Consider the following 25,964-nt stretch of genomic DNA (forward strand, 5'->3'; position numbering starts at 1 on the left):
CTTCTCAGGATGAACCCAGCTGTTTGGAGAGAGAGGCTGAGGGGAGGCCACATGGGCCAGGAGAAACCAGCCAGTCCAGGGCCAGAGTCTTGGGCGAGTCGCCAGGTCTCTCTGGGCCGGCCTTGGTTTCCCCATCTGGAATGTTGGCAAGTTCAGTGAAACAGGAAATTCAGAGGTAAGGGGCTGATGCTGGGGACCCTTGTAGATAAGGGGCCTTGAGCTGCTTAGGCAGGCACCCACCCATGAGTGGGCCCAGCTGGCAAATGCCTGCTGCCTGCCAGGAGGTGAGGTCTGAGAAAGGAATGAGACGGGACAGAGCCATGGCCACTTCACCTGGCGCCTGTGGCCCTTGCCCTAACCTACCTGCTGGTTTTGAGGCTTCAGAGGAACCTAAGCCCTTCCTTTCTTCCCCAAATCTCCCGTTTCCTGTTTACTTTATAAACACCGTCTACAGTTTACATAGGGTATTAATCCTGTCACTTCATACCATGCTCAAAACAACCCCACAGAGTAGGTACTGTTGTCATTCCTGTTTATGGATGAGGAAGCTAAAGCTCAGAGAGGTTAAGTGTCTTCTGCAGGGTCACAGAGCTGTTAATAATAAGGACAAATCAGGACCAGACCTCAGACCCTCAGATTCCAGGTGGATGCTTCTGCATCATGTCCAGTGCCGTGTCCCATGGCCCCAGTCATGGGGTGTCTGTCTACCCTCAACAGGGCAACTCTTGTCTATACCACATGGTCTAGTTGGGGAGCAGTGCCCCACAAGAAAATCCAGTGCAAACACTGTGGCTGAGTGATTGGGGGGCTGCTGGAGGGGTAGGTAGAATTGGGAGTGGTAAAGGGGAAGGCATTCCAGGCAAGGGGCATAGCTGGAGCAGAGGCTTGGATGTAAGAACCTGCCTAGAACAGTGTGGCGTGTTGAATGTTGCCTGGGTCAGAGGAGTTGTGTGTTAGGGAACTTGGGGAACTCAGGTTGTCAAGAAAGACTGAGCTTGAATGTAGCGTTTTTTCTTTTTTCAGCAGGGACCCACTGAAGGTGTGGGAGGAGTGGACTTGATTTGGCAAAAGCCTCGTTTAGAAGTCTTAAAGTCGGCAGCCAGATCAGGCAGGAGCCAGGGGTCCCTCCAGGTGGTAGCGGGAGGAATGCAGGTGTGAGGCAGGCGTGGGGCAAGGCTCTGGGGAACTGCCAGAGCCTCAGCAGATCCAGCCAGGGGCTCTGAGAAAGGCACGAAAATGAGATGGAGGAGGAGACGCTGGCGAGAAGTCCCCTTCCAATCCGGGAGGGGCTCTTCTCTCTAAAAGGAGTACTCCCCTTCTCCATGCCTCTGCCAAACTCTTCCTATCTGAAGACAGGAGGCTCCCTCCACTGCGTCTCCCCCTCCCTCAGGCTGACTCCCTCAGCCCCCGATTTTCCAGGCCTGGGCTGGGAGGCAATCCAGAGCGGCCTCTGTAGGATGACATCACCCAGAGGCCCGCCTGCCTGCCGAGTGGTTTCTCATCCGGATACCTGCTCCCAGCTCAGGCCCGCCCGGGCAGCCCTAAGAGGCAACACCCTAAGAGGCAGATGCCAGAGCGAGTGAGCAGGGGGCTTGCATGTGCTGGGGGTGCGGTGGGGGGCAGCCAGGAAGACAGAGTGTCTGTCCGTGTGTCCGTCTGTCCCCTAATCTGCGGGCCACTGCCTGTCTTCTGTGCTCTGAAATGCCTGGAGAACATTTTCTTAACTTTTCTACCTGCGTCCCAGAATGTCAAGTCTTCAGAAAGCTCAGGCCAGTTTTCCAAAGGGTGGGGTGGAGGTGGGAGCAGCGTGTGGATTTTTCCCCTCTTTGAAAGCTTGCCTCAGATTTCCTTGGCTTGGATCCATTCCCCAGCACCCTGCTTATCCTCTCAAACAGCTTTTGGCCTCAGATCCATCACTCCTCATTTCTCTCTGCCTCTGTTTCCCCATCTCCCCATTTCTGCCTTCCAGAATTAGTAGTTTCTCCAAATTTTGGAGGTGAGGCTCTGCTTGGTATATCTGTATTGGCTCAAAGCAAGCCGTTAAATCACCTTGTTCATCCATCTGCTCATTCATTCATTTATTTCACCCAACAGTTACAGAGTCCCTGCCCCCAGTGGGCACTGTGGGTCTGGTCAGTAGATACCGCAGTGGAGAAGAAACCCACACTCCAGTCTCCATTGTTGTTGTTGTTCGCTAAGTCATGTCTGACTCTTTGCGACCCCATGAACTTCAGTACACTAAGCTTCCCTGTCCTTCACTCTCTCCCATGAGTTTACTCAAATTCAGTAAGCACTGACTGTTTGCCAAGCGTGTTGGGGTTGGATGAGGCAGGGGCCCTTCTCGGGAGCAGTGGCACATACAGGGCAGATGTCGGGACATGAGCAGCGGTGTCAGGTGAGCCCAGGGGTTCGATCCCAGCTGTGTGACCTTGAGAAAATTGCCTCATGAGCCTTAGTCTGCCTGTGTGTGAAATGGGACACTAACACGCGCCTACTCCTGGGTCCTTCTGAGGCTCTGCTGAGACAGCTATGTGATCTGTGCTAGGCAGGCATCCCAAGTGGGCACTGAAGAAGGCTTGCTGTTGATAGTCGGCATCATCTGGGCTCTTGGAGCTTTGGAGCTCTCTAACCAGCTGGAGTACTCTCATCTTCTCTTTGTATGTTGAGTTTTCGTCTCCCACAAACTGGCAAGGGAGCCTCTGTGTCCCACAGGCTAGGGACTGGCCCTTTTTGTGCGGGGTGCCCTGCCAGCCCCACCCTGCGCCCCCCCCCGGGGACACAGTGGAAAGTGGTCTCTGCCAGCCCCGTGCCCAGCGCTGCCTCTGTCCGGCTGGCAGGGGCAGGCACGGAGGCTGGCCCCATCTGAGTGCAGAGCCAGGCTGGCCTTGCTGCCCAGCTGTTGGTTGCATTTCGGCCTGAAACCCAATCCTGGCTTTGGAGGGGCCTGGGGTAGTGCGTGTGCATGGCCATGTGGCAGGCCTCAGCTGGGACAGGGTCCCTCCTGCTTCTCCAAAGGGCTGAGTGGGGGCTGCAAGGTCCTCACCTCAGGGGAGAAAATTGGCAGGGGAGGTGGATTTCTTTCCCCAACATCACCCCCTGCCCTTGGTTGGATGGAGCCTCTCGCAGGGAAAGACCCAAAGATCTAAGCAGTGTTTCTCACCCGGCTCTGTGTGAGAACCACAGGTTGTAGGGCAGGAGTCTTAAAAAAATAGCCGAGACCAATTAAATCAGCCTCTCTGGGGGCGGGGCTCGGGCATCCATGTTCTTTAGAAGCTCCCCAGGTCTTGTGGGATCAAGTTGAGGTTCGTTGTGAGGAGAATGGATGTCTGGAAACAAATCAGTTCTGTAACAGAAAGAGACAGGCTTGAACTTAAAACACGGAGTAAATTTGGTTCTCCCCATGAAGGCTGTGTGGGCTGGCTCAAGCCTCTGTTCTGGGTCTCTGAGGTGTCCTTTGTGAAATGGGAAGGTAGTAAGATTTGTTGTGAGGATAAAAATGCGACAGGGTACGTGCCTGGCATAGAACATTTGCCAAGTTAGACTCAGGCATGTGGGGAATGTAACTGCAGGCTGAAGCACCAAGGGGGCTGTGTGGAGCCCGGGGACCCTCTCAGCCATTTCTATAGCCAGGCTGGTGGTGTGAAGCCCCCAGCTTTTCAAGAGATTGGTAGATGTGTGGGGCAGTAGACTTGTAGTTTAAGACGTATACTAGGAGTTCCCTTTTCAGGGGAGATCTGAGGGGAGGGGTTTGGGAAAGCTTCCTGTAGGAGGTGAACAGTGGGTCTCTGGTTCGTGGATCCTCTTAGCTCCTAGCCGGCCACGTGTCATCTTAGGTGCTCCCCACTCCACCCTAGTGATGACAACAGTGAGGTGCAGAGAGGTTTCAGCTGGACATTCAGTGCCATACAGCCAGTAAGCTGGGATGCATGGGGTCTGTCCACCTTCCACCCTGGTCTTTGCTTAATGCCTGTTGCACTGGTCCAGTGGCTACCAGTCCAGTGAGCTGCTGCTCGCTCCAGGGCACCTCTGGCCTGCAGTCCTCCTCCCCATGAGCCCCACCTTCTGACCCCTCAAGCTCCTGAAATTGCCAGGAGAGGGTGGCGGGAGGCTTCCGGGAGTCTGACCACAAGCCCCAGCAGAGCTTAAAAGCAGAGGGAGGCTGAGTCGGTCTCCATGTGGCCGGAGGGTGGCAGCCAGGCCAGACGATGCCCCGACGGGAAGCGGGGCTGGACGCGACAGCCTGAAGCCGGTCCCTGGGCACCAGGCCCGTGGGCTCAGTGGCCGCGCCTTGGTGAGCCCGAGGGGCAAGAGTGGAGCCGAACTTGAGGAAAAGTTGGCGGGGGGCGGGCTGGGCTCTCTGCGGCGCTGGCGCTGGGACTTTCTTCTTGGGTTTCAAGTAAACAGTCTCGGCCCTCCTTCCCCTCCCCTGCCTCCACCCCCGGCTCCTCATTCGATGGGTCTCATGTGTTTCTATTTAAGGGCTGCGAGTAAACCCCAGTGATTGGCGGCCTCAAACCCTCTTGACTTCTCGCCTGGGCCCGGCCGTGGAGCCGTCCTCTCCCGCTCTCTCCTTCTCCCTCCCGAGGGGAAGACTGCTGACTCTCTTTCTCTAGGTTTACAGGGGTTGGGGAGAGGCCCCGAGCCCTCCTCCTCGCCTGGCCTTTCCTCTTTCCTCTACTCCAGAATCAGCCCCCATGGGCCGCCAGCCCGCCTCCCCGCGGCCCTCCCCTCACACCCCTGTGGCCGAGGGGTCTGGAGAGACCACGTCCACCCCGGGCCTCTCCTCCGACTCCCTCTGCCTTGTTGCTGGGCCGTGATTAGTTCATCGCAGCCACGGGCTTTTTCCCTCTGAGTCCCCTCCGCCTCTGTCTCATCTCTGCCTGTCTCTCCCCGCTCCCCGCCCCCTCCGCTGTCCCCTGGCTCCCCATGTCCCCCGGTCCCCGCGGCGCAGCGGGCCGGTGTGGGGCCCTGCTATATGGCCTGTCCTTGGGGCCCGGCGAGCTGCGAGCCCTGGCTGCGGGCAGCCTCTCCGAGCGGCGCTGGCGACCGAGCAGCCTCCCCCGAGGCCGATGGACAGGGGGCGCCCCGGCCGCGGGGCCATGGCCGGCCGCTGGCTCACCGCGTGCTTTCTGCCCTCGCCAGGTGCCGACACCAACGCCGAACCCATGATCCTGGAACAGTACGTGGTGGTGTCCAACTATAAGAAGCAGGAGAACTCGGAGCTGAGCCTCCAGGCCGGGGAGGTGGTGGATGTCATCGAGAAGAACGAGAGCGGTGAGTACCCGGCTGGCTGGCCAGCCCGGAGACCAGGAGCCCGGCTGGTTTTTGTTCCCCTCCTCCTCCCCCACCTCTGCAGCTATACGTTATTTCCATCTGGCGGGGAGAAGGCCGAGGAGGCTGAAGTTTCCCCTGTTGGTTTGGGCTGCAGGCCAGCAGTTTGCCTGGTGGTGGAAGAATGTCTCCAGCGCTCGGAGTAATTAACTGGCTTGTGTTAATGCAAGGCCAGGGTGGCGGCACGGACACCACCGTCCAGCCCGTGTGCAGGGACCCTTTGCCCTCCAAGGCCCAGGGGCAGGTAGCGCCCAGCTCGGGGGCATCCTACAGCGTATTCTCCCTTGGGGCTAGATTCCAAGCTGGGAACGAGGCAGGGATGGAAGAACCTGGCTGGCTGGTGAGACTGGCAGGCTATGACGTCACTGTGAGGGTCCAGGGTCCTCGGGCGGGTTGTCTGAGGAAAGGCCAGGCCTTTGGAGGTTGGCCGGTGTCTGGGCAGTGAGCTGACTGCCCCCTGCTGAGCTGGGAAGAGGGCCAGACAGGGGGATGGAGTCAGGTCCAGGGGCCAGGGAGGGTCCCACAGCAGCCGCCCTGTCATTGGGAACTGAGGCTTTGTCCTGTCTGGGCCAGGCAGATTGGCTGTCCAGTGGGGGGCTGCCAGTTCCCGGGTTCTCACCAAGTGGGCCTCAGTGCCTCTGCAGCAGGAGTCTCTCAGGGGGAGTGAGGAGGGCCCAAGTCCGTCAGTCTGAGGTGCACGCCTGTGCGACCCCCTGCAGGGCCCGGGGTGAACTCTGGCCCAGGACACCCATCATCAGTTTGCTGGTTACCTGCTGGCGCTTGAGTTGGTTCCTGGGGTGGTTCTGTTTTGGTTTCGGTTTGCTGTGGGGGGAGGCCCCTGCACCATGCTTGTGTTGGAGCCTCTCTGAGCTATGTTTGGAGGACACTTCCAGAGGGGAGGGGCCTGCTCTTCTTTTCCTGTTCCACTCTGTTCTTCCCAGTGTTTTAAGCTCTGACAGGAAGACAGACCAAAGGACGTCTGTGCCCACTCTAGAGAGAGAATAACTGAGGCATAGAAAAACTGAGGGGAAGTGAGACACCTGAAGTCAAAAACAGAGCAGGAATGTTCTTGGGCCTTTGGTTCATGTGCCTAAGGGCAGCAAGTAGTGAAGTAGCAGTAAAGATACTGAGGAAATCCCAACAGGCCTCCTGGGGGAGGTGAGGTTAGGCTCCTGCTGCAGGCGGCTCGGGGACTGTGCTGAGAACAGGGCTGTGATGCCAACATAGACCTGACTCATGGCCCTCCCAGGTGTGGAGTCTTCAGAGCTTGAAGTCTTGAAGCTTGAAGGAGTCTTCCTGACCCCTTCGAGAGGTCAGGCTCTGCCGCTGTGTCTGGAGTCTTCACCACCGTGGTTGGCAGCCATTGTCCCCACCCAGCTGTCCCCAGGATAAGGCCTGGGCCTTTCACCCCAGGTGCCCACACTGGTCTCCTTCCTGCATGGCGTGGCTTTCTGCCTTTGTCACAGTACCAGTCCCACCTCCCTGCCCCCACAGAAGCTGCATGTCTGAGGGGCCTGGCTCTAGGAACCCTAAGCACCTCAAGACCCAGAGAAAGGGCTCTCTACTGGTGAGATTGGAGACACCCACTGGGGAGGTAGAGACATGTTTATTTGGGGGCGTGGTCCAAAGGAAGGTGTGTCGGCTTTTCCATATAAGTCAGGGCTGCTCAGAGGTAGATTTCTGGCTTAGGGACCCTCCTGCCTCGTGTCACCAGTGCAGCTCTGTGTCTATATGGGGAGCAGTGAGCCCCCTTGTCCCTGAGTACCAGCCTCTGGCCAGGATGACTACAGAGGAGACCCCCCCCACTAAAGACAGTCAGCCTGTTATCAGACCCCTTGGTTCTCTTTGCCCTGTCACCCCACATCTAGTACCCTGCCTGGGAGTGGAGGAAGGAGCACCTTGACATAGTGGGGCTTCTGCGGCAAGCCTGGAAGTATAAGGCACTCCTCTCCTGAGGAGTCCCCCATGGCTGCCTGAGGGGCTCAGGCAGCCTGACTCCCCAGAGCAGCCCAGTTGGCACTCTGACCCTCTGAGGGAGCTACCATCCCTGGAAGCAGGATTCTGCCCACCACCCACCTGCTGGGTGGCTTTAGGTTCCCTCCTCCCTCTGGGCCTCTGCCGCCCTTTCTGTGAAATGGAGATAGTATCGTGGCTGCTCGGAAAAGAGCCTGGAGCAGATGACCTCCCCAAGCCGCTCCAAGTCTGGGAGATGCCACAGGGCCCTGGGTGTCAGGTAGACAGAACCTCCCTGAACATAGCCTTCCCACTTCCCTGGACTTCATATCTCTCCCCTTGGTGAACTCAGGAACCTTGGAGTGCTGTGTCCACCACGCAAACCCACACTGTCTGTTGCTGTCTGAAACAAGGAGACCTCCTGCAGTGTAAAACCAGCTTAACTGGAGAAACTGAGTGGGTGAAGAGGAGAAAGGAAGAGGGCCAACTGCAGATCCTTGGGAGAGTGGTTCCCCAGTTCTAGGAGCTGGACGGCTGACGGTGGGGGAGGGGAGATGTGTTGTGCATCCTGCAAACTGGCTTTGGAAGGAGTGGTGAGTGAGGCTTTTGAACTCCAGAACAGTCAATTGTGACGCCTTTGACCTTAGGACTGGTGGGCCTTGTGAGGCATTTCCACTCAAATTGTTGGGGCAGCAGCTCCAGTTAGCACCACCCTGCCCCCTGAGGTCTGACCTTGCCCTCTGGGAGCCAGGACTCTTCCTGTATCCTCTTCTCGCTTGGCTGGAAGCTCCTTGAAGAGGGTGTCCCTAGAGGGACCCAGCCACCTCTGTCTCTGCTCACTCGTGTCAGAACCCTCTGGATGGGACCACAGCCTCCAGGGGATTTTGGATGTGTGGTTGTGCCCATACTCTGTAATCTCATTCATCTAAAGAGAGATGTGTCTGGAAGGCAATTCAGAGTCAGTAAATAGTAAACACAGGTTCAGGCCACGCACTTCACATGCATCATCTTACTGGAATCATAGAACAACCTTGTGTGGTAGAAGGCACTTTAAGCACTTTGTGTCTGAAGTAACAGGCTAAGAGGTTAAGTCATTTTCCTAAAGTCCCAACAGCTGAGATCTCTCCCTTCTCCGGAGGAAGTGGGGGGAGGGTGAGAATGGGCTGATCCCGGGAGGGATCATCACTGAGTTGGCGATGCTGCAGGTCAAGGACAGACATGGCCTGGCTGAGATGACGACAAGGCTCCCTGGAGCATTGTTGCAGGAGGATGGCTCTGTGTGCCTCCTTCCAGCATGGTGCTCGTTGGTAGTGGGAATTCTTGTTGTTAATTGTCAGTTGGAGCTTGGGGATAAGCCACAGCTAAGAGGATCTGAGAAGGGTGGTGAATTCCCAACACCAAGGACAAGCATATTCTGGGGAATGCAAGTGGATAGATGTCAAAGACACCCACATTGGTGGGACTTGAGTGGCTTCAGGGAAAATTTTTCATTAAACACTGGGCCTGGTGCTCAGCCAGAAAAGGACTCTCTTTCTCCATTGACCTACAGGGACAAATATAGCAGAAAGACTCAGCAGTTTTGTTAGATTTGCCAGCCATTTTTGCCTTATCCTTGAAAAGCCCTCCACCCTTGACATAAACAACAGTGCCTGAGATGCTGCCTTTGTAGGACATTCTTATGCCTCAAAGACCACATTGGCTTTACCTTCCAGCAGGCAAAATCTGGTCTGACTTCTGGCAGAATCTTAATGGCAGTTGCTCTGATTTCTGTGTTAAGCAAAGCTGCCTCCAACTTTCCAGGATGGTTTCCTTCTCTCAGGACTAGGAGCCAGCCAGGGGATGTGGGGATATGAGTCAGCTTATTTTTTTTTCCTGATCCAGCTTTCCTACTGTGAGTCTTTGCTTCTTTCCTGGCACTAGTGTGATAACCCTGGGAGAAATTATACAGTGCTTCCTTGGAGGCACGTAGCTATAGGACTAAGGTAAAAGTATTGTATTGGCAAGAAATTTTGAGCTCCTGGTCCATACAGGTGAGAAATTGTATAGGTGAGAAAACTGAGCCTTGGGGAGTTTGAGAATCTTCAGTCCCCTCCAAAGTCAATGCTCTGGTCCCAATTGAGTAGTGAGCAGAGGACAGACACCCACTCAGACTTACTCAAGATTTACTGAAAGGATTCGGGAAAATCTCACCAGAACCCAAGGATGAGAAGGACACCCCAGCCTCACAAGGACTGGGAACCAGAAAGCTGGCAGGAGACAAAGCAGTTACCCTTCTCCCTCTCTCGGGTACCAGGTGGATTTAAAGCCCAGCTGTGATCTCCTAACTGCAGACCAGGCTTCCTTCTCTTCCTGTTCACTCATAACAGTGGCCCATTCACCTGATGTTGGCTTGTCAGGACCAGATTTTTCAGTCAAGATAGCAGCCATCAGCTGAGGATGGGCTCTGGTTCTACAGGTTCAAACTTTGAAGCTTCAATCTGATTGGTTCCTGGCTAGCCAATGGATTGGCAGACTTTGGATCAGGTGTCCAACTCTGGGCCAATCAGCTGTGTCCAGGAGAAATGTCATAGGGTATAAACATGGCTGCCTTTCCAACCTCTTCATCAGTGGCTTGGAGCACATGTTTTAAAGAAAAGAGATATAGGGAGGTAAGTTATCTGAAAACATGTTGGCTGCATCTCTTTTACTTATTTAATGGATCTGTGTAGTAGAGAGAGCAAAGAATCAAGAGTCTGAATGTTAGGTTTAAGATCTAATGCTACCCAACTGTGTGATATAAGCAGGGATCCATTTCCTCCTGAGTATAAGAGAGCAGTGATACATACTACATGGGTTTTTTTTTTTCTCCAATGAAATGTGACCATTTATTATTTGACAAATATCTTTATCAATAAGACAAACTAATAAGCTTTCCTCTCAGATTTGTATGTCCTAATGATTATTTTTTGTTGTCAAAAATGATGCATTCTTCAGCCATTTATTTTGTGAGTTGGAATCTTCTTAACACTGAATATGTACCTGTTCTGTTCCTTAGATATTTCTTCATGAACACTGTTATAACTGGTTTTACATAGGCTTTTTGTAAGTGAGACATACACTGTATATACTCTTCACTTATTCATTTATTTCACAGTTCTTGAATACCTCTTGTGTCCCAGGCCCTATGCTGATTACTTGCATACCCATACAGTTCCTGCCTTTATGGAGTTTAAACTCTAACTGATGCAAGCATGCTGGGTACTTAATGAGTGGACTGTATTGTGAGACTGGGCTACTTCTGCAGATTTTCTGATGTCTTAAATGGACTTCTCCTATATATCCTCTATGTCTTTTAGTTAGACTCTGCTTACTAAGGAGCCAGCTGATTAGTAATTCATATTGCCAATCTGCTCTTGAAAAGATGTCCAAATAAAAATAGGATAGGCTGTTTCGAGAAAGACAAGTTTCTTGCAGTCTGCATTACAGATAAGTGAACTAACACTCTTAACTGTGCAACAGCCTTTTAAGAGTTTGGTTCTGGTGAGCGAGCCATATTTGGTTGTGGTAACTGGCCCCCATGAGGTCCTGTCCCAGCTGACAGAAAGCCTTGATCTCTGACACACTTCTCTTCCTAAGTACAACACATGCATATTCCTGCTATGTCAGCCTGATCAGCGATTCCAAAGTCCATGCTGCTCCAAGGCTGTCTCTGGGGGGCAGTTGTTGCCCACTTCATGAAGCTGGCTGGAAGGCAAGGGGCCGTCGAGCATAAGTCAGGAACAGAAGTGAGCATTCTAATCCAACTTTGGGCCCCTCAGCTGAGCTTTAGTCACCCTGGCTGGAGATGGTTCTGAGAATAAGATTGCAGGATAGTCTAGCAGTGAAAAGTATGGGTTCAGCTTAGATAAGCCTGGTTTTAAACTTGATTTGGTTCTTGATTTAGTACATACTAGTGGTGAGCCTGGGAAGTTACTTGAATGTTCTAAGTAAACGTCGGTCTCCTTGCCTGCAAAATGGTGCTAATTATACCCACAGCTGTGGGTTTAGTATGTGCTTGTTCAAGAGGAATTAAGTGCTCAGTACATGATAGTTGTTGGTGTCTCAGTCCCTCCTGGCTCAGCAGTAAAGACTTCTCTTGCAGTGAAGGAGAAACAGGTTTGATCCCTCAGTCAAGAAGACCCCCTGAAGAAGGCAATGACAACCTACTCCAGAATTCTTGCCTGGGAAGAAGAGCCTGGTGGGTTACAAGACTATGGGGTTGCAAGAGTAGGACACAACTTAACAACTAAACCGCCACCACTACTTGACATTAAGACGGCTGGACTCGGGCAGCTCGGCCACCAACTGACCTTGGAACACACAGCTAGTCAGTTGCCCTCTTGTGGCGTCAGTTTCCCACCTGGCTAGAAAACAGGTTGCACTTCATGGTGTCTGAGGATTCTCTCAGCCCTGATGGTTTGTGAGGTAGGTACAGCAGAGGGAGCATGCTATGGGGCATGGCAGCAGGAGACCATGCTGGAGACCTGAGTTGTGCCCCTGGAGCCTTGGCTTGGCAGCTGTTCTTGGCTCTGTCTGTGTGTCAGGAAGAGTTGGAGTCAGAGTCCCCTTGGTGACCCAGGAGTAGACCTTATGGGATCAGGGGCTCCATGCAAAGGCTGGGGAGAGGAGAGGCCCACCTGTGATACCCCATGCTGGCTGTCACTCAGTGGCTCTGTGGCATGCACAAAGCTGACGTGCTGGGGGCGGGGTCTAGCATAGTTGGGAAAGGCTGCCTAGAGGAGTTGGAGGCATTGAGCTGGGCCTTGGAGAAAGTGGGAGTAGATAGGAGATGGGGGGATAGATAGGAGAGAGGGGAAGGAATTCTCGAGCCACGTGAGTAGAGTGCCAGGTGGAAGGCAGAGCCCATTAGGGCTAAGATGGCAAGGCAGGTGTACAGTTGCCTTGGGAGGTAAGGCTTGATGAAGAAGGTGGAAGGTGGGCAGCAGCAGGTGGGGAGGCAGGGTGGGGCCATGGAAAATAGGTGAGTAGGAGAGGAACCTGAGAATAGGAGTATTTGAAGCAAGCAGTCCTGGCTGTGGGGAGGCAGATGGCAGGGGATGGTGTGTCCAGGACTGGAGGACTGGAAATAGATCTTCCCTCAAGCTAGATCTACACTGGCTGTTGTCAGGGAGGCATCCAGGGGCTTGCCAGCAATAAGGGCTGCCAGCCACCTGCCTGGAGCCAGCTGCCAGGTGGCTGGGTGGGGCAGAGGGCCCCTGGGTGCTCCCTGCCTCACCTCCATCTATTCAGGTTGGGCAAGTGGAGTGGCCAGTCACCCTGAGCTCACATTGGCTCTATGGACCAATCATATCCCACAGCCTTTCTTTGCATAGATATTTCTGAACAAAAGATGTGGTTCCGTGGTGACCTTGGAAACCCAGCTGAAGTGCCAGAGTGACACCAGCTCATCCCAGCCTCAGCCCCACAGCAACACCTAGCTGCCTGCATTTTGTGGGGGAGTGGAACGGGGAGAAAGCAAGATTGCCCTGAGTCCTCTCACCCGCATCTCAAAGGCTGTTTTCTGGGTTTGAACAGCAAGGGACCAGTTGAACCGCACACTGCCCAGAGCCCAACGAGGCCAGTCTTCAGGTGATCAGTCATCACTGAGTCCATACTGCTTGACTAAGTTCCAGACTGGTGCTCAGAGGTGACAGAGGCCAACAGAGTCCCACACTTACAGGGCTTACATGTGCTAGAGAAACAGTCACATGTGAAAAAGGAAAATAAGTCTAGATTTTGATAAGTGCAGTGCAGGAAATAAACAGGCACTATGATAATGATTAATCAGAGGAAGGAGCTGATAGAGTGTGGCTGGGAAAGGCCTCTCTGAAGAGGTGCCGGTGGAGGTGACAATGCTTGGAGCTTGGAGAATGGAGGGAGAATTAGAAGCAAGGCACTTTGGGGGTGAGGCGGTGAGTGAGGGCAGAGGAGGAGGAGAAGCCATGTGGTAGCAGGCCAGGGCATGCTGTTCTAGGGATAGTGACCACCACACACCTGGTGGGAGTCTTGCAGTGTGGCCAGTGGGAGACACCACTGCCCCCGCTCCCCAGACATATCCTGGCCTGGATGCCCCAGAAACGTGCAACACTGGAGACCCTCCATCCGCTCCCAACATACACACACACACACACACATACACTCACACCGGGCTTTGTCCCCAGGAGAAGTGACAGTCCTGCTGAAGTATAAGAAAAAGATCCCTCCGCAGGTTTCCTGCATTCTTAAATTAAAACAGACTTCACTGTAGTGCTTTCTGGGATATAATTTGTTAGGGACCTCGGGGAATTTGGGTTGAAAAATTGCTACCCCCTGTTCTTTCCCCATATGGTCCCACGGCTGTGTGATAGTACAACCCTCAGCAGTTGGGCTTTCAGTAATCACTCTGGTAGATGTGAGGTTTGCCTGAGTAACTGCTCTCATCTCTCTCAGCATCTTTTCAGATTCTGTAATCTCATCCTCTTGGTTCCTGTTGCTGACCTGGACTCCCTGGCCTCACTGTGGAGGAACAGCAGGGTGACCCAGTTAGCCCAGTTGGGAAGCCTGGTGGAAGCCAGTGTTCACTGGGAGCTGAGCTGTCAAATGCCAGGAAGTGGAGAGAAACTTCTGGCTCGTGTAACCCCCAACTTCATGTTTGGAACATGCTTTATGGAGCTCTCAGGAAGGGGGGTTTCATTTAATTGTCTCAGCCCTGGCTCCAGGTTCCCTTCTTAGTCAGGCACCTCTCAGCCTCAAGCTAAAATGCATCTGCCTGCCTAAGCTGTTATTGGACTAGATGGTGGGGAAATGGCCCAGGCATCGTGAGAGGTGAGAGAAAGCGAGACTCGGAGGAGGAGTCTGCCAGGGACTGGCCACGAAGTGAGCGAACCATGAGTGGGTCTCTGAGCCGGTGTGCTGTGATTGGAAGGCCCTCTCTCCTGTTCTGTCTGGCCTGTTGGCCCTGCCACGGGCCATCCTTGGATCCCTGTGTCCCAGAACTTTAGTGTTTAAGGGATATCCTAAGTGCTCTAAAGGCTGTGTGTGTCTGTTCTCTGGGGAAGACTCGTCTGGGGAAGAGGGGGTGATCGGGGATGTCAAGGCCTCCTGGGAAGCAAGTGTCTGCTCATGCCAGCTAGTAGTGGATTTGGTACATTTTTCAAGGTGACCTCTGTCTGAATCAGAATAGTTTATGTTTTATAAGACATAAAACCCTGTGTTTTGTATAACAGCTTGGAAAGAATGGCAGATGTTGGCATCCGCTCCTTTTCAGGTGGAAATTGAAGCCCAGAGTGGGTCAGTGACTTGCCCAGAGGTTGCATAGCTGGGAGATGGGACCCAGGCTGCCACACTACTTATCCAGTGCTGTTTATCCAGGGTTGGGAAATCTGGATGTTTGCATTTCTCTTCCTTGTGGATTTTACTTCTTTGAAAAGCCAAGCCCCAGAGCTCTCTGCTGTGTGAATTCTCCAGGCCACAGAGAGCAGGAGAGAAGAGGTCAGTCCCGCTGAAGCCCCAGCTGGAGTAGGAGCAAGGCCAAGGCGTGGGGCAGAGGGAATATGAAAGGGAAGGGGTGTTTGCTGGCCTGGTTTCCTACAGAAGAGTTGTGAGTGTTCTGGCATTTGACTCAGCCAGGTCCATGAGGTGGGGCTGGACTGGATGGGTGGATGGGTCAAGGGCACTTGTGGTTTCCCTAGAGATCTGCTTACCAGGACTGAGGGTGTGAGAGCTGAGCCTGAACTGTGCCTGAGCCATGCTTGTCAGGACCCCAGCCTTCTCTGCCTTCCCTTTGTCAGAATAAACTGACCTACCCTGGCCCCTTCCCCAGCCCCTCATGACCCAGTGAAGAGCTCCATCCTACCTCCTTCCCCTCAGCGGTCTTAGCACTGTCTGAATGACCTCTTATATGCAAGGACTGCATCCGTAGGATGCAGTTTGCTCATTCAGTCCACATACACGGGACACCTACTGTGTCCCCAGCACTGGGTACAGCAGTTGACAAGAAGCAGTCATTCCTGTCTTCCCCAAAGACGGTATTCTAGGGCTTTCTCTTCCCTCAGGGTACAGGCCTGGATGCAGTAAGTCTATCATATTGACAATGCACCTGCCATGTGTGAGGCAGAAAGCCCAGTGCCGCTGGGGCCAGTGTTACTGAGGGGATGGGAGGGTGGGACCATAAGGCACAGTCTGCTCCAGGTTCAGAGATGGGGCAGCGCCTGAGGTGGGTGGTCATGGCTGGAGGAAGTAGGCTGTGAACAAGGAGCTGAAGGAGGAAAGTGCTCTAAGCTGAGTAAACGGCATGTGTGAAGGTGTGGTGGTGGCACAGACGAGGGGCATCTGGCCAGGCTCTGGGGCTGCCAGAGAGGAGACGTCCCCTAAGTGATAAACAGGCCGAGGGGTTGTATTGAGGGTCTCGAGGACCTCAAATGTCAGGAGAAGGAGACAAGCTGCAGGAGACATTTCTGACCATCTGCCCAAACCTCCCTTTGACAGAGGAGGAATAGAGGCCTGACGTCATTTGCCCAGTGTCCCATGGAGTTTGTGGCAGGTCTGCTACATGGGCCAGGGACCACAGGTGCCAAGGTAGCTGTCTCTGAGGCACGCTGGCATCTCCTGGCACCTTCGAGGCCTCGCCACCCACCCACTCACAGACTGGGGCCCAGCCTGTCCCCCAGGTGAAGGAGGAGGTGAGTGGGCTCTTCAGCTCCCCGCCCTGGACCCCTCAGCCTGGTGCTACAGCTGGAGCCAGGACACAGAGAGCAGAGGCAGGCCCGAGAGAGAGAGTCTCTTTCCTTGTATCCTCCCCAACCACCTGCGCTCAGACAGTCTCATTTTTCAGACAAGGTGCCGTCCCCCCAGCAAGGTCATCTTCAGATACCTCGGCGTGAAGGCAAACACCCCCTTTCAGCAACATCACTTCTCGGGACCCAGGTGGGGCTATCCCACTGGCTGGCTGTGTTCCTCACCCCCCCACCCCACCGCCGCCGCCGCTCCACCCCGAAGTGCTGCCTTCCCCATCCCTTATGTCCCTCTCTCCGCGCAGGAAGGTGGTGGGGTCTCTGTTGAGGTTGGCCGGGCCTCCACTCCTGGTGTTTCTGGACACTCTGTCTTTTCTTATTTGTTTTCTGTACTTCTAACTGGTGCCTTCACAAAAGCCCCAGCTCCTCTCGGCTCAGCAGGCTCACCATCTTTTGATTGAAGCAGAATGTTGAGCTGCTGCAATCAAGACAGCCTGGGACCTTGTCCCTGCACCAGTGACTGCAGTGTTGACCACAGGCCTCCCCCCAACCCACAGCCTGGCCAAGTGACCAGGGGTGGCGCCTGGGGTGGGGGGCTTTCTGCCAATTCCAGCCACCTGCTTCTTGCTCAAGGCATTGGGTCAGCAGGTTGCCACTTAGCACCATGCTCAGGGTGTCATCTCAATGCGCAGAGCAGCCATGTGCCCTCATGGGAGGAAGGACAAGCTTTGTATGAAAGTCGATCTCAGTCAGTCTAGGTTCCAAGTTGAGCCACCCACTAACCAGGTGATCTCAGGCAAGCTGCTCTTCCTCCTGAGCATCACCTTTCCTCACCTGTGGTTAGGAGTGAAGACAGTGGGCACGGCTGCTTTCCAGACACCAGGCTCCCCTGTTCCCTATGACCATTGTGCTTTTACCAAGCCAGGCAGGAAGCAGGCCTTTCGTCTCCATAGTGCCAGGACTCCTAAGATCCCCTCTAAGCCATTGGGCTCCAAAAAAAAAGGCCAGTTTCAGCTTAGAGGGAGCAGGCAAAGGGAATCTGACCATGTTGGCAACTTCCAGCCAGCTCTCCAAGCAGCCAAATGGGTCATTGGCTACAAACATCCCTGGGTTTGTAATGATGATCACAGGGCCCGTGGGCTCCTGGACACCTTTGGAATGGGCTTTGTGAGGCCAAATGCTCCACAGATTAAATTTCCGGAGAAAGAACAGCTGAGAAACAGTCTTGAGTTTTGCTAAGCCACTTCTGTGCTATAACAACAAAAGGGGTGTGTGTGTGTGTGTGTGTGTGTGTGTGTGTGTGTGTGTGTGTGTGTGTGTGTGTGTGTGTGTGTGTGTGTGTGTGTGTGTGTGTGTGTGTGTGTGTGTGTGTGTGTGTGTGTGTGTGTGTGTGTGTGTGTGTGTGTGTGTGTGTGTGTGTGTGTGTGTGTGTGTGTGTGTGTGTGTGTGTGTGTGTGTGTTCTCCACTGTGCTATGACCCCAAAAGTGTGTGTGTTCTCCACTGATAAAAGGGAGGGGATAGACAAAGGAGGAAGATTGTCCAATCGTGAGCCTCCCTCTCTCCTTCAATTTGCATCAGCCAATGAGGCAGCTGGTGCTGCTGTGTTTTCCGGGCTGGTGCTGGTAACAGAAGGAATAAGATTAGTATTGTGGAATTTCATGATAGGGGTTAGGGGTGGCTTCTCCCCTCCCCTTTTAAAATAAAGTGATGTTTTGAAGAGTTGCCCTGGAGAACTGCTGAAAGCAGAGTGGCTGACAGACGCTTTTGGTCATGTCAGACGAGGACAAGATTATCCAAGTGAGCGAGAGTGTCTGTCCCGTCAGCCGTGCTATGAGGCTCCAGGGCCCTTCTGCCAGAAAGCGAGCAAGGGGCTGTAATCACAAACAGGCCGGGATCAGTTACCACCAGAAATATTACTTTGGACTCTTGGCTTTGAGGGGGAAGAATGCAGTTTTCCTTGCCCCTCCTCCCCTGTCCTTCTCAAGTTAAACGAGATCTGTGAAATCGATCGCTCTGGGACTTAAAAAGAGAGGCCAAAATTCAAGCCAGCTCAGGGTCCTGAAGGCCCAGCATAGGAGGCTTCCACCAGCCTCCACTTGTCTGGGGACAGGGGTTTGCCTAGCCCAGTTCATTTTGAGGTGATGAATTGGAGAAGTCCATTTCCCCTGAGTCTTTCTTGTCTACCTGAGGCATCCTTGCCTCCGTCTTGCCCACCAGCCAAGTGACTTGACCCTTCTGCATATTTAAGCTGGTGTTTTCTGCATATATACCATGTACCTAGCACAGTGGGGTGGGGATATAATGAAAATGGCTTAGCACATTGGAGCAGACTCTGACCAGCCTGTAAAGACAACAAAATAATGGGGCTCTCACCCCTCCTGGCCCCACTTAGCCCTGGGAAGCCCCCTCCCCTTGCCTCAACCAGCACCCCTTCAGCAAGCACCAGATCAACTCCTTCACACTTGGGAATAAATAATACTGCACCAGGAGTACTGACACTGATGGGTGTGCTTCCCCTGACCTTGGTAATGGGAGCAAGACCAGAGTTGGCGAACACCTGGACCTTCTTGCCAACAGAGTTGTGATGTTTGAATTACTAGTCTACCCTGTTCACAAATGTTTTAGCTTATTCACCATTCCCCTTAAACAACATTACTTCATTGTGTTTCACTAAGAGTTTATTTGAGCATATCTAAGACCTTCATTGGAGAAGGAAATGGCAACCCACTCCAGTATTCTTGCCTGGAGAATCCCAGGGACGGTGGAGCCTGGTGGGCTGCCGTCTGTGGGATCGCACAGAGTCGGACACGACTGAAGCGACTTAGCAGCAGCAAGACCTTCATTATTTTATTAAAATTGTTCCTAAGTGACGTTTTTTCACTTTATTGCTTCATATTTAAAAACACCAAACATTCCTAGTTATAACAGCTGTCCCATGTCACTGAAAGCTGTCCCTCCCAGATGCCAATGAGATGGGTGACGGTCAAAATTATCCCTTTTGAAAAATTAATATGCCCTTGTGGAATGGATTTATTTCTCAATTTATATTTCCAATATACTTCTAACTTCTATGATTGACTTTTGAGTTTAAGACTTAAGATATGGATAGTAATTGACTGTTCCCTGGAGGACAGAGAGGGAGCCAGCCTGTTCAGCAGGGCTTTGCACCAGGAGAGGGAGCAGCCAGGGCTCCTGCTATAGTACCTCCCCGATGAAGGCTTCACTCCACTATTCTTCTTCCACGCCAGTCCTGTGTCCCAGGTCTCACTACAAAGCTGACACAAACTCCCCTCTTTGGACTCAAAAGGCCTCCACTTTTGTTGGGGCCAGAGTATTTTATCAGTGCTGATGTGGCAGCTGGGAGGAAGATTCTGGCCTACTCTCCATACCCTGATCTCTCAGCCCCCACGGGGCCATCCCTCCACCACCTGGATGGATTCAGAGCCAGGTTTGCTTGGAACTCTGATCCAGAGACCAGGACAGAGAACAGGGTTGGAGACACCCACATTCTAGGCTAAGGGGCAGGCCAGGGTTGGGGAACAGGAGCTGCTGATGATATTGCTCACTTCCTGGGAAGTGAAGTTAGAGCCTGCCATGGCCAAGGGCACAGACTCAGCTGTGCTGAGTTGGGCCTGGCAGGGCAAAGACATATTTAAGGGGAGTTGTGGAGGCAAAACTCTTCAAGGCCCACCTCAACACCCAGACATCCGTTCCATCCAGGCCTCCCCACCTTAGAACCACTTCTAGAACAGTCTCTCCTCAAGGGCCCTGTGGTGGTGGGGCGACCTCATGGAGGGCAGGCTTGGTCAGTGACTTCCTAGCTTCCTCTCTGTCTCTCTGCCATCAGGTACCAGAATCTTGCTGCTGACAGTGGTGGGGTGTTGATCACAGGCAGGCTTTCAGAGTGCGTGTTAGTCGCTCAGTCATGTCCGATTCTTTGTGACCCCCATGGACTATAGCCTGCCAGTCTCCTCTGTCCATGGAATTCTCCAGGCAAGAATACTGGAGTGGATTACCAGTCCCTTCTACAGGGGATCCTCCCGACCCAGGGATCGAATTAGGGTCTCCTGCATTGCAGGCAGATTCTTTACCATCTGAGCCACTAGGGAAGCCCATTCAGAGCAGGGAGAACCAAACCATGCAATTAAGTGTGTAGTCAGGAGCTAGAGATGAGGCATTGATTCATTCCCCAACTTATCTCCTGCTGTGTGCCACACATTGAGGCATAGAGATCATCAAGGACGGCTCGATCCCCAGTCATGGAGCCTTCAGTCTCAAGGGGAAGGAGGGGACTGGGATTGCTGGTGTACAAGGAGGCAGGGTGGTAACTCTACAGACTCCTCCCCTTAGGGGTTGGGGGCTGAGGCACCAGAGAGTGACAGGGCAGAAATGGAAAATCTCCTTGATTGGTGCCCATGGATGTCAGTCACTGTAACTGGTGAGACTAGAATGAGACAGTTGGCCCCAGGCAGTCTCAGGGGCAACAGAATTAGAGATGTGGCCTTTTCTCCTTGGATTGGGATAGGAGCTGTACTGGACCTCACATCTTAGAAACTAAGAAGAGAAGATTGTGCCCTGAGGTAGGAGAAGCTCAAGGAGATGGTGTTTGTATACACTCTCAGTCACTCAGTAGTGTCTGATTCGTTGTGACCCCATGGACTGTAGCCTGTCAGGCTCCTCTGTCCATGGGATTTTTCCAGACAAGAATACTAGAATGGGTTGCCATTTCCTCCTCCAGGGGATCTTGCCAACCCAGGGATCGAACCCACATCTCCTGCATTGGCAGGCTGATTCTTTACCACTGAGCCCTTGGGAAGCCCGACTCAAGGAGAGAACCTTCCTAAATCACACAAACCCAACTAGGGCTCAGGACAATCATCCCATGCCCAGGGTATTCAACCTCAACTTAAACCTAGTTCTGCTTTTTGGAGACCATTGATGTCAGAAACTCTGGGAAAGGCAAGAAAGGAATGGTTGAAGCTCCTCCTGTGTATCAAACAGTGAGCCAGACAGCTTCCCTTGTGTAGTCATCACCCTTGCCCTGCAAAGCACAGGTGGCAGGACTTCTGTTTCACAGATAAGAAAGCCCAGAGTTCCGGTAGCTAGCTTCTTCCCTGTACACTCTGCCGCCTCTTAGTTAATCTCCTGCGATTGCCTCGGGCAGAAGCACAATGGTGGGGGAAGCTATTTCCTCTGAGTAGCTTTCCCCGCCCACCCTCTGAGGGTTGGATGTAGCAGGGCTCTGGGGCTGCCCTTTCCAGAGGCGCCCCCATGAGTTGCGCCCACCATGGAAGAGGGCAGCGTGTTCCCTATGTGAGACACCGTGGCTCCAAGAGTCCCATTGGAGGCCTGCAGCCAGCCCATGAAACTGCTTTGAATTTGAAGGGGCTGTTGGTTCATAGAATTCCCTCTGCATTCTTTCAGAAGCCTCACCCAGGGCGTGGGCTTGTCCCTGGTGCTGGGCTTGTGGGACCTCCCTGAGCTTGGCTTTTCCATTCCTGTGAGGGGAGAGGCCCAAATGAAAATGGCCCAATCAGGTGCTGTGCTCACACACAGCAGACTGTGAGAGCTCATGAGTGGGGGTATGAGCTTCCTGGATGATCCTGGGCAAGTTATGCAACAAGCAACAGAAATCTCCTGGCCTCAGGTCCCTGTGGGCAAATCCCTCCAGGTGAACTGTGAATAAGAGGTACCTCCCTAGTTTAAGGGACCAGAGGAAGGAACACTGCCCAGGGGCTGAAGAACTGCACTGGACTCGCTAGCTTCCCTGATGGTTCAGATGGTAAAGCGTCTGTCTGTTGTGAGGGAGACCTGGGTTCGATCCCTGGGTTGGGAAGATCCCCTGGAGAAGGAAATGGCAACCCACTCCAGTACTCGTGCCTGGAAAATTCCATGGACTGAGGAGCCTGGTAGGCTACAGTCCATGGGGTCACAAAGAGTCGGACACGACTGAGCGGTTTCACTTTTACTAGTTGACAGAAGATGCCAGGCCAGAGGGATGGGAGTTGTAAAGCAAATGCCCAGTGCTGACCCCAGGAGCTGGACTCAGAGAGACTGAGGCTGAGGGAAGCAGGGAGGACTAGTGTGGAGGGAGAAGCCAGGCAAGGTGAAGGAAGCCTTGTGCCCATCTTGTTACTGCATTTCGTGTTCAACAGCTGCTCCCCGAGTCCCTTCTTTGTCAAACACTGAGCCAGGCGGGGGCTCGACAGGATACCAAGTGGCATTTTGAATATTGTCAAGTGGCATTTTCCTATTCTTTTCTCTAACAGACAGGGATGGACCACCATCCAGTCTGGACAGTGAGTTGCATCTAGGGGTGGGGGGCAGGGGGAAGTTAGGAGTCCATCAAGTTCCTCAACCTGCTCAGAATAATGACCCCCTCCAACCCCGTCCACCTGCAATCCAGAGACTTTTCAAAGCATTTTTCCCATCTCTTTCTCAGCATAGCTATGCAAGGCTAAGTGGGGCAAAGGCCCTTGTTTCCGTATTTCAGAAGAGGAAACTGAGTGACTTGCACAAGACCACAAAGCTTGCTAGTGGCTGAGCTTGGATATAAATCAAGGGGTTGTATATCCTTAACCCAAGGCTCCTTCTGTAAGATCAGTGTTTCCCAGAGAGTGGGTCCTAAAAGTGAGTGGCAGACCCAGCATTAAATGGCATTGAATCCCATCAGGAGAAGGTGATTTCCTTTCAGTTATTTCACTCCACATTGAGGAAAGTTTCCATGTGGGGCTTCTGTGTGGCTGAAACTTGCTGATGCTATTTGTTTGACCAAGGGAAATTCTAGCCCCAGTCTCAGTGTGTTGGCTAGAATGTGTCTTAGTATCTTGCTGGAAATCCATAGTATTGTTGTTTCATTGTATTTTTTCAGCTATGTTCTATCTGTGCCAAGGGATACAAGTTTTCCATTTAGTGTAATATAAGTAAATGGTTTTTGGAAACATGTTTTTTGTTTGTTTTAAAAAAAAACAAAAAACGGTGGCACAGGGGTTATTCAGATTGTTTAACTGCATGCCTGCTGCTCTATAGGGCTTCCGTCATAGCTCAGCAGTAAAAAAAATCCACCTGCAATGCAGGAGAGAAAGATTCTATCCCTGGGTCAGGAAGATCCCCTGGAGAAGGAAAAGGCTACCCACTCCAGTATTCTTGCCAGGAAAACCCATGGACAGAGAAGCCTGGCAGGCAAAGAGCTGGACACAACTGTGCGACTGAGACTCACGCACTGCTGCTTTGTAATGCCCAGCATTTGGGAAACACAATTACAGGTCCCCAGGCAGGACAATCCCTGGTACCTTTCTTCTCCCAGTCTCCTAGGGCGACACCAGTGGCTCCCAAATTCCAAGTGGGAAAGAAGCCTGGAAAAGTATCAGCATTCGTGGCGGTTGCTCCCCACACTGCGTGGAAGAATCCACATTGTCAGAGAGCTGTTGACGTCAGGCGGTGCGGGTTTTTGTAAGACCTCTATTTAAAATTCCCCAGAAATTAAAGAAGCAGGGTTTGGAGGGAGGGATGCCCTAGACAAATTGCGGAGTGGGTTTGTCTTGTTTACGGACATGGTCTTTAAAGTTGAAATTGCCCCTGTTTTTTATTTTTTGCGCCAGTTCAAGAGGGGCTGAACTCAGCTAGAAGGGAGGGGATGGTTGTCTGTCTAAGGCTTTTAGTTGAAACCAGCTCATTCTGGGACCAAGAAGCCTCTGTTTTTAGCCAAACTCACTCATGTATACTTCATCTTGGAGTAAACTAGTTAAAAGAATAAGAACAACCCTGCTTATATTTCAAATGACTGGTGTAACAGATACAGAGGGTTCTCTCAGCTTTTTTCTCCAAGCTGGATATACACATACACACAGCAGACACATTGCTGCTGCCACTGCTGCTGCTAAGTCGCTTCAGTCGTGTCCGACTCTGTGCTACCCCATAGACGGCAGCCCACCAGGCTCCCCCGTCCCTGAGATTCTCCAGGCAAGAATACTGAAGTGGGTTGCCATTTCCTTCTCCAATGCATGAAAGTAAAAAGTGGAAGTGAAGTCGCTCAGTCGTGTCTGACTCTTAGCGACCCCATGGACTGCAGCCTACCAGGCTCCTCCATTCATGGGATTTTCCAGGCAAGAGTACTGGAGTGGGGTGCCATTGCCTTCTCTGAGACACATTGCTAGGTGGCCCCTATTCCTTTCTTTTTGATTCCCCAGCACACCCCTGGTAAGTCCATGTTACTTAATATCCTCATCTCACTAATGAGGACACTTCATTGTCTTTCGTCAGCCATTTTGGATGACCAAGTATCATTCTAGCCCAAAGTCTTTTTCTTAGAAATGTCACCCACACAACACCATGGTACATGAGATGCTTTTAGATGGCACGGAGAGGCAGTATGTTCCACAACACATGGCGAGAAAAAAAAAACCTTTGTCTTATCTTGTTTTGTTTCTCTAACAAGCCTGATTTACCTCAGCTCGATGGTCAGCTCTGACTGTCTCTAATAAATATCCTTCTGTAACAAAAAGGAAGCAGTCTCTAGATGTGGCCTCTTCAGTCACAGCACAGCTCAAATTTACTCTCTTGTTTTGTTCTCTGTAATTTCATGGTTGGGACCAGTGGTCCTAATTGTTTATTCATGGTGGCAATCTGAAGTTTCCTAAACAAATTATTTTCTTGAAGTTAAAAAAAGAGGGGGAACTGCTTTAAATATATATTTACTATGTGAACCACAGTATACGTAGTTCAAGGATATGGCCAAAGTCAGCCAGTGGTGTGGAAATATCTGAGGTTTGAGAAATGCTGATCCAAAGTCACCCTCTCCTGGCAAAGACCTCAGATGAGATCTTGTGCCAGAAAACTCTTGTCAGCTGGGTGGGCTCTGAGAGGGTGAGGGAGAGGCTACCTAGAGACAGAGGCAGAAAACTGCCTGTTAGCCTCCTCCTCAGGGTGTGGCAAGAGGGGGGGGGAGCCACACCCATGACTCTCCTGAAAGCTGGGTCTGCTTAGTGGAGACCGACAAGATGGAGGAGAAACAGATGAAAGCACTGGCTTCCCGGTTCATCTGTCAGATGGAGATTTAGGGGACCTAATGGAAAAAGCAGGTGGTGTTGGCCTCTTTCTGCAAAGGTAGCGACAGAGTCATTTTTAAACTGAGCTGAGGACATGCTGGGCTAGGAGTCAGGCCTGAGGACCAGTCCTGGGCTGCTCCTTGTAAACCAGGCATCTGGGTACGTCACCCAGTCCAGGTGCTTCTAATCCTAGTGCAGCCTAAGATTTCACAGGTGTACTGTCTACCCTATCCCAAACTCCAGGACCCTTCTCATCCTTGCTGCCAAGTAGGGTGACCCATACAACCCAAGTGCCCGAGACACTCCCAACTGGCACCTAATATTTGGCATAATTATGAATAATGCCCCCATGTACTCCAGAAAGTTTAGACAGTGAATTATAAGACCGCTGTTCTAAGCCATGTCCTTTCGTCTCTCCATTTACTACAATACTTTTCATCTTATCAGATTTGACCTGTCATTACCATCTGTTGAGATCTGTTTTGGCTCCTGATCCTGGCACCACTTTTACTAAATGAGACGGTGCAGCCAACATAGCCTCTGTCTTCGTACTATGACTGATTAAAACATCCAGTGGCGTAGGTTCCCAGTGGGTGTAACCAGTAAGTTGTCAGATCCTCTCTGGATGTAACCTCTGTGGTCAGCTGTCAGCTGTGAATCTACTACTGCAGCCCTGCTGCCCCCAGGAGCATGAGAGCCCCAAGGTCTGGGTGGCTCAGCTCTGACGTATCCCAGACCCTCCAGGCCAGCATTCACATCTGATCAGAATCCCATGTGGTCTGGGCCCCATCTTTCCTGTTGTTTCTGCTCAGCACTGCCTTGGTCATGCCCAGAACTGCTCTCCAATCACCCCTCAGAGAACCCACGTTTCCGTTCGTCAGGACCCACGTTGAGGTCGCCTCT

The 25,964-nt window shown here is 52.5% G+C and overlaps 1 protein-coding gene and 1 long non-coding RNA gene across 29 annotated transcripts in view; one reads left to right on the forward strand and one right to left on the reverse strand.

The window, feature by feature from the left end:
* The window catches only part of SH3PXD2A (SH3 and PX domains 2A), a 243,862-nt gene that overhangs the window by 184,547 nt on the left and 33,351 nt on the right, over positions 1 to 25,964 (forward strand). For 26 of the 28 annotated variants that reach the window (XM_081543957.1, XM_081543719.1, XM_081543741.1 and 23 more), the window contains one exon: positions 5,143 to 5,274. In XM_081543957.1, the coding sequence (XP_081400083.1) occupies positions 5,166 to 5,274 (109 nt within the window). In that variant the 5' untranslated portion in view covers positions 5,143 to 5,165. Of the gene's footprint in view, positions 1 to 4,222; positions 4,292 to 4,526; positions 4,614 to 5,142; positions 5,275 to 25,964 lie in introns of those variants that run through there. The other 2 variants (XM_081543930.1, XM_081543977.1) reach the window with 2 other exon arrangements.
* LOC145527012 (uncharacterized) lies at positions 10,389 to 12,550 on the reverse strand. The gene is made up of 3 exons (XR_014069403.1): positions 11,940 to 12,550; positions 11,613 to 11,835; positions 10,389 to 11,497 (listed from the first exon to the last, which is right to left on the reverse strand). It is a non-coding gene; the product is annotated as an uncharacterized LOC145527012 (long non-coding RNA).

This window comes from Giraffa tippelskirchi, chromosome 2 (genome assembly GCF_054371585.1).
Source record: "Giraffa tippelskirchi isolate mGirTip1 chromosome 2, T2T-mGirTip1v1.2.pri, whole genome shotgun sequence".
NCBI classification, from domain to species: domain Eukaryota; kingdom Metazoa; phylum Chordata; class Mammalia; order Artiodactyla; family Giraffidae; genus Giraffa; species Giraffa tippelskirchi.